This window comes from Anopheles marshallii, chromosome 3, assembly GCF_943734725.1.
Source record: "Anopheles marshallii chromosome 3, idAnoMarsDA_429_01, whole genome shotgun sequence".
Lineage (NCBI taxonomy): Eukaryota > Metazoa > Arthropoda > Insecta > Diptera > Culicidae > Anopheles > Anopheles marshallii.
Window position 1 is genome coordinate 21,161,747 of NC_071327.1, and position 8,412 is coordinate 21,170,158.

Sequence of the window (8,412 nt, forward strand, 5' to 3'; positions counted from 1 at the left end):
AACCAGATACACCGGTGGAAGCATTTAGATAAGTTTAGCAAGCAGAGGGAGAACGTGGGGTCTCTAAGGCTTTTGAAACCATTATTGTCTCATCATTGTGTACATTGTTGGCCTTTTGTAGGTTTTCATTGGAGTTTTTATATGTTGCTGTAAAATATAGTTTCCTTTGCCATAAACACAACAGTGACGCAAAAGCACTTAACGAAACAGACCGATAGTAGCGCATCGTATGCTGCATAGTTTAATGCAAAGTCACACAGGTTGAGAAGGAAGAAAGAGAGAAAGGATGTCGATCCGTGGATGGGTTTCCCGATTGTCGATCAATTCAAGCAATTGATTCTGGTGTGCAGGAAAATCAAGATCATACCTCAAACCTAAAACCATGAAAGGAATTCGGAAAGGTCCAGGAAGCATAAAATAATGCAATGGCAAGGAAGATGATGCAAAAATTAACATTCACATACCGACAGACACCCTTCCCCCTACCCCCATTACACCACTATCATCACCAACCCCACCCGGAAATGGAAATGAATAATTTATAGATTGTTTGTGCATACTTATACATATGTATATGCTGGTAATTACCATGTACCGTATGTATATATATGTATCGCATAAGCAAGTGGAAAATGAAAGCAAAGGAGAGAGCAAAAGAGCAGAACCTTTAAGTGACGAATGGTAAATAAGCTAGTAAGCATTGTAAGTATGATAATACAATGGTTACACACAATCTAGAAGCGCTAAACACGAGCATATGAGTAAAACAGTGCATATATAAGTCCCCTCCCCGTAAAAAGTACACCTCTCGGATACAACCATACGGACACACACACACATACAGCCCCCTCCCCATCCGTTCATGCAAATGAAAAGTAAGAAAAAAAACATTGTAATATTTGTAGATTTGTTTGTGAACAGGTTGGATAATCTAAGCTCTATACATATAAATATTGTTGAATAGATATATCATACAATTGTGTTAAAAAAAGAAAGCAGAAAAAGTTGTTTTATTTTAAAAAAAGAAGAAGTACACAAAAACCTGGATAATAATGAATAAAACAGAAATAAATGAGTAATGAAACAAAACCACAACGTTGTGAAAAAATGTTGACTTGGGGTTTTGCTAAGAAAGTAAATTGAGAACATTAAACATTATTGTAATGATTGCAAAATAGAATTTGCTTCGTTATATGATCGTTTAGTAAAAAATAGTATTTTTTGAAAAAAAAAAAATCAGTTCGTGGAGTTCGATTTTGCTTATGTAGGACAGGGTGGTTAAAATAAAAACGATCAAAGGATGACATTTCTGTCGTCAATTCGCATGGACCATGCCCATCCCACTGTGCAAAGTCAGCGATGCAAACAAAGCGAGAAAACGATTTGGAAGTGTGCAAAACGGAGCAGAAAAAACCACATAGTAAAGTAATATCAGTGATTGTACGCGCATCGTGAAAGTTTAGTTGAAAATACGTTCCCTGAACATGATTCTTCTATAGCTTGGCATTCCCACTTCGATCCGGATAGCATTCGTGTACAGTGAAAAGCACCAGCTTATCGTGTTGTGTGCATCGAAACAAATCGTTTTGAACGGTATCAAGTGGAGTGTTTTCCTCGTGAAACCGTTTTCCAATCGAGCGAAGCAGGAAAAAATGAGGTAATGCGTACAGATATTGAGATATCGAATGACCCTACCAGCAGAACGTTCGCCAGGAACGGTCGCATCGTGTAACGCTACATCCTTAAAGCAAACAAAAACACAAAGTACAGAAAATTAGTTGCATCGGAACGAAAGTTTGGCTGTAAACATATGGGGCTGTATACCGATGCGCCAAGATGCACGGTGCCCAGCTTTCCTTCCTAATCTAATTACTCATCGTAAACTCCGGTGCAGGAGGTCATCGATCGGGTTGTTTAGCGAATGCGATTTTGACCAACTTCAATGATCCTGGGTATGACTGTGTGAAACAAACTCAACGTCAGCGAACAAAGTATACCGTGCTGCAAGCTAATTATGCGATTAGTAGGCCAGAAAAACCTCCAACGCAGAAAAAAAGGAAATGTAGAGCAAGCTGATTGTGGGTAGAGAGAAAGGCGCCTCATTTACCATAAGTGCTACCGTGATGTGTTGGTTCCCATGGGGATATTTCTCATTTCGTAAGTGTATCATTGCGTTGCTACGGATAGACTCGAAAGCACTGTCATGGCACAGTATGTTACGCATGTTGATTTGGGGGCTCAATTTATCGAAAAATAGTTATACGGCTTTACTGTCACGCAGACACATTGAATGTTTACAGTACGATACGATTGCTTTGTACGATAAAGCACGTCCCATGCGTTTGTAGTGTTCGGCCAATTTGCAGAGTGGCACCACACATTTACCATAAAGATTAAAATTGTTCTCGGAAGGCGTATCATTCACATTACTGATGCGTTGCGTTTTCTTGATTCATTGCAGAAAATGTTTGACCGTCCGAGATGTCGCGACTGGAGTCCACTATCGACGCAGCAGCTACGGTTGCGCAGCTTAATACAAATATCCGGACACAACATCATCGTTCCGGAGCGTGCCCCAACCAGCACGTCATCGGCAGAAGGAGGAAGATCCAAATGTACCGTTTACTTTACGCTTCACCAGACACCTCACTCCGCCCCGTTTTACACGAGTGAAAAGCATGACCTACACCGGAACGTGCTGTGGGCGGAAATCGACTGCCCGGCCACGATCAAATCCTCCCTGCGGAGTGTGTGTGTGCGGGTGTGGCAACACAACGGTGCGTCCGATGTACCGGGTGTTCCCATGATCGACACGGGAGGGTTAAGCTCTGCCGGAACGAAAGTGCCTCACGAAAGCGATAAAAGTGTGGAAGATGAGTGCGATGGGCAGCATCAGAATCCGAACGATAAACCAAACCAACCAACGACCAACAACACCGATCGGATGCTGTTTGCATGGGGCGTATATTTCTCCGGACTGGTGCCATTGGCACGGCGCAACGAAAAGCGTCTCCAGTCGAATACGCTGGTGTTTCAGCTGCACGGCGGCTACTTCACTTCGGCTGCCTGCATTCTCGAACCGGAGCAGCGACGACCGATGGTTTCAGCGGTTATGTCCGACGGGACCACACCTAAAACGTTGCCGATTGTTACTACTACTGCTGGACAGGCGACCTATTCGCCCTCGGCAACGATTCCCATAGTTGGTAGTGGGCGGCGTGGTCCGACCGGTGGTGGTGGACGCGCGAACACCACCGAGAACGTCTTACACTGTGATACTAGCAATAATTCCTCCCCACTGGCGTCTGGTGGTCCTCACCTTTCCTATCAGACGCCTTCGTCCGCGTCTCCGAACCAGTGGCACTACGCGAACGGCGGTGGCATGCTGCTGGGTGTGGAAGGCAGACTGGAGAAACTGTCCGTATCACCGGTGGTTAGCAATGGTGGAAGCAGCACCGGTACGGGCCCATTTCCACATCCCCGATCCGTCAGCCCATCCACACCGATCAGTTGGACCGAACCGACCGAAACGAGCCTGAAGTTGCGCTACCTCGTGATGGAGTTTCTGCCGGCGGAAGTACGCCCTTGCTACGATGTTGCGCGTTTACTTGCAATACAGGAACGACAAAGGCGCATCCGGTACGAAGCGGAGAGTGCCAAAACGTTAACCGAGCGGATCTGCATGAAGAGTGCCTACTGTCTCAATATGGAGCTGTTTAGCAGCAAGCACCTGGTGTACCGGACGGGGGGCAACCAGGGCCGAACGGGCGGTATGGGTAAGCAGCTGAGCAAACTGCTCTACCAGGAGCGTGAACCGATCGATCCGGCGGTACTGCTGCGCGGCCAGGAACTGCGGCGACACATCGAGCGGGCTCGGTTTCGCTGCCGGTTGTTGGCGCAGGAACGCGACCGGATGGGCGTTGGGATGCAACAGCTGCGCTATCGATTAAATGCGGCCTGTGATAGTAACATTGAGCGGGAATCTTCGCTGATGGAACGGTACCGAACGTACGGGCGCGAGAAGGAACAGCTGTATCAGCAGAAGATGGCGTACGCCAGCCAAAAGGACAGCGTGCGGGAGGTGTTCGGGAAGATGTTGCTGGTGCGCCATCGTTTGTTGAAGGGGTTGAATGAAATTTATTATATCAAATCGGTAAGTTTTGTCGGAGGTGGCTTTAGACGAGCAGGTTAAGATTGGAATTTGTTGCGGGATTCCTTTTCATGTTGCAGTAGAATCTGCACAACTCTTTTGGAACTTTCAAATATTCTCGACATTCAGAGGTAATTGTCAGAGGTGTTGTGCAGTTCGACTTGAGTCGTAAGCTTTGGATAGAATTAATAGCACTTTGCACAAGATACAGGTAGACGGAAGAGTGGCACATGACCATAAAAGGTTTCAGTACGCAATATACTGTCCTTGGTTTGCAGGGCCTTTTTTTTTACAGAAACTCTTCTCGCTCTTCCCATTTCAGACAAATCAAGGTATCTACACCATTAATGATGTACCTTTGCCGAATGCAGAATCATACTCCGACTCAACGCCGGCACTGGCCCTTAGCGTTGCCCTTGGTTTTGTCGCTCACGCTGTGATGATGTGTTCCTCGTTTTTAGATATTCCTCTACGGTGCGTGACAGTTTCGTTGTACAATTGTTTGGACGGAGGTTAATGTAATCCACTCTTTTTCATTTTCGTTTAGAAATCCCATAAAGTATGACGGTTCTCGTTCGAAAATAGTGGACCACATCAAGCTGTTACCGACGATAGATCGAGAGTAAGTCTGTGGCGTGTAGCGGCGCTGGAGTATTCCGTTTGCTAACCTCTCGTCCTTCACAGCTTCCCTTTGCACTGTCGGTCCGGTCCGGCACCGAACGCACTGCTGTACGGTGTGTACCTGTTAAATCAGAACATCTCCCAGCTGAAGCATTCGCTCTCGCTGAGCCGTGGTGATCCGCGGGCCACGCTCGTCAACCTGCAAAACATTCTCACCATCCCGGGCATCGGTGGTGGAGCACTGCAAAACCGCCAGCTGGAGGAACCGTTCCAGATGTTGCCCGCCTCCATGTACGGTTCGTCTGCGGTCGATTTGAAAATGTCGCCCGGGTTCGTACCGGTACCGGCCGGTGGGAGCAGCAGCGGTAGCAGCAGCAGTGGATCCTTCCTACGGGAAAGTCCATCGTGCAGTAGGTAAGCGGAGGATGGCACTGCTCGGTATAATCGTAATGTTTACTCAACACTGTTCGTGTACGTTCCGGCAGAATTTCCCGCTCGGTTGATTACTACCCGGACCGGTTTCAGGATCGACGACAGCAAATGCAAAAACAGTATCAGCACAATCGGCACCATCCGTTGCAGCAGGCAGCGACCCGTTCGAGCAGCGGAGGAATAACCGTTGACCAGGAGCACCTTCATCCAGCGAGGCGCGGATGTGGCGATAGTACGTTTGCTTCCGATCCCATTCTAGCTCAAAGCGTCCCATTGCAGCGGCCGTTCGATTTTGATGGTGGCAAAAAGTTCTAATCGTATTTCCCGCTGCTGGGGAAGAAAAAGCAAACAGGACAAACCGTACTGATCGTACGTAGATTGTTTGGACAGGAATCAAGAGTATCAGATAGTAATGAATTTCCCTCCCCCTAACGAGTTAATTTAAAATGTAAAATAGCGCGCGAAGCCGTAAGAATATTGTTAACTTTCCCACTTGTTTCGTTTCATTTTTTGTTGTTGTAGTTTTTAATTTAATATTTATTGGAGCATACATTTGCTTCAGCGCTGATATTTTGGGAGGGGGCGCACGTTCTCGCAGTGGAACAGCATTAGTTGAACGGAAAGCAACGAAATCGATGGCGATGCGATGCGATTGGGTAAAGTAAAACAATTGTAAACAACCGAACAGAAAATAAACGAATCAAGTTCAATTGCATAATGTTGTTAAGAGAAGTTTTAAAAAAATATCAGTTCGGTGTCTATAAGAGGTAGGTCATTCCCGTCCATCGAGCATTTGGCTGTTCTGCTCTCGCATGTTAGCATTGAAAACGTGGTAGCGTAGTACATTGGCTATTACTATCGCATACTATCAAACTTATCAGAACGATCGCCAGAGCAAATGGGATAGATGAAATGGAAAGTATACTTCATCTCATTCACACGCATACAAAAATGCATAAAATCGAAAGATTTTCTGATTTCTGATACATGGAGAGCATCCAAAGCAAGAGGTAACATTAATTCTCCTCCGATGATCTAATGCGCCATAAATCTGCAAATACATTCGCATTGATCATCATATCGCTAATCAGTAATCGTTTTTCCTTTTTACAAGTTTAACGTACTCGAACGTGAATGAATCAAAACGATGAAAGGACCTACCTTCGGCGAGGATGCTCGAGGATCTCTTGGTATCAGAAATTGGAAAACAGGACATATATTCAAAGGATTTTTTGTTAGACAACGGAGAACTTGCTGCGGATTGGAAAGAGATGAAGACCCCTGCACTTCCTCGGAAATAGTGCCTCAACCCCAATATAGGGCCACAACTTTCATTCCACCCAGTGCCTCCAATCGTTAACCTGCGCAGTATAAACGCATCGCCACATAAACAACCCATTTGACAGTTCTCTTGTGCGGAAGTAAACAACAAACAGCACATAAGAAGAAGAACGAAGAACGAGAAGAAGAAGAAGAAGAAGAAGAACAACAAACAGCACAAGAATCTCCACAATATGCTGCGCTTGCAAACATTTTCGACATTAAACTAAATATCGAGCGATAATTTTCTTAAGTTGTGTCGCTTAATCGAAAGTGTTGTGGTTTGTTGTGTGTGTGTACCGTCACCTTGCACCTCGCCTAAAACGTTAAATTACAATGAACATAAACGTATCGGATCTGACGGATATAGCGCTCCAGATCATGGGCTACAAAATGTACGATCCGAACGGCATTCCAGTCGATGCGCTGGATGCGATCGTAAAGTATCAGCCTGCAAAGGAGAACACCGGCAAGGCGAAAAGTGCGAAGCGGAAAGTGTCCAACACACCGACACAAACCCAGGAACAGTTCCTGGTACAGTTCGGGCTGCCCAACTTTGACACCGTGCTGGAGAACCCGAAACAGTACGTCGAGTCGCAGATGGCCACATTTTCCCAGCAACAGCAGGAACGCTTGGTAACGATGCGTACGGAGGATGATGTCGTGAAATCGTCGCTGAAAACATTGCGCGCAGCAATCGGGAGACAGGTCGCTAGGGAGAAGCCAGTGTTAACGCATAAAATGAACAAAATCTACTCGGCGCTATGTCAGGCGGATAAGGCGGAACTGCTAGCCCGTACGCAATGTGTGTGGTTTTTTTGGGTTAATGTACGGTCGAAATGCAATTCATTTGCCTATTTTTTCTTCCTTCATTTTTACAGATGATGTTAACGTAGCGGATCACGTTCTGCTGAAGCAAGGGATATTGTTACACGAGTTCAACATGCTGCTGCAGCTGCTGAAACAGATCATGGAGGACCTGTCCGACAACTATTCCCATTATGATTTTGCCTTTTATTTGCTACAGAAACTGTACGAACAAATGTAAGAATTCACAGACGCATTGTGTATGGTATTTTTTTTGGATATTTTAATCAGGGGTTAATCATGGGTTTGATTAAAAAAAGAATAATAATAACATCGTCTCCAACTAGTTACACTCTTACCATCAAGGACATTTTTATTGAGGTGCACTAACATTCTCTCTGCCTGGCCTATCCTCACATTTCACACAGCTACAGTAACAATCCATTCGATCGTTGCTTCATTTCTATTAAATAATTCCTTCCTTCCTTAAACAATACTCGCGCGCGCCTGTGTATTTTTATATTTTACATGTGCTTTTTAACCACGTTTGCAATCGCTACGACGTACTACAATAATTCGTAATTTTTTTCTTCATTTTTGTCATGTTTCCAAAATTGCTTTCTTTCGTGGGGTTTGTTGGTGGTGCTGGCATAACGTAAATTCAATATATTCTTAAGTAGCTTTTTTGTTTTGTTCTTTTTTTTTACAATTCGATTACTTTACGCAGTAAAAAACCGGACGATCTCGTATGATTCGATCGCTGCCTCTTATTATACACCTGCCATTGATCCCGGATCCTGTCGGTGAGGAGACTGAGGTGTACAAATCGGGCAGAAAAGTTGGAATGGATGTGGAGCACACCCTGATTGGAGACCGATTGGTTTTTGTTTTAAGTAACTGCAACTCCTGCTGCTCGTGATAATCGCTAGAATTAATAAACTCTACATCCCTCTCTGTCAAGCACAAACGATTTCCAAAACGTCTATCTTCCGAACCTCTTTGTATAACGCGCTTGATCGTTTTTGAAACGTTTAAAAGTGTTATACCTCCCAACCTGTTGCTTTTGCTTTTGTTTACCACCA

General features: G+C 45.0%; 2 protein-coding genes across 2 annotated transcripts; both read left to right on the top strand.

Annotated features, from left to right (window-relative positions):
• Positions 1 to 2,464: 2,464 nt before the first annotated feature.
• On the top strand, positions 2,465 to 5,518 carry LOC128713867 (UV radiation resistance-associated gene protein). The gene is made up of 5 exons (XM_053808738.1): positions 2,465 to 4,153; positions 4,473 to 4,624; positions 4,698 to 4,772; positions 4,835 to 5,185; positions 5,257 to 5,518. The coding sequence occupies exons 1-5, from the start codon at positions 2,465 to 2,467 to the stop codon at positions 5,516 to 5,518; spliced, it is 2,529 nt and encodes an 842-aa protein (XP_053664713.1).
• Positions 5,519 to 6,859: 1,341 nt separating this feature from the next.
• LOC128712346 (uncharacterized) lies at positions 6,860 to 7,571 on the top strand. Its single transcript, XM_053807241.1, has 2 exons — positions 6,860 to 7,328; positions 7,405 to 7,571. Exons 1-2 carry the CDS (start codon positions 6,860 to 6,862, stop codon positions 7,569 to 7,571), a joined length of 636 nt encoding a protein of 211 aa, XP_053663216.1.
• Positions 7,572 to 8,412: the final 841 nt, after the last annotated feature.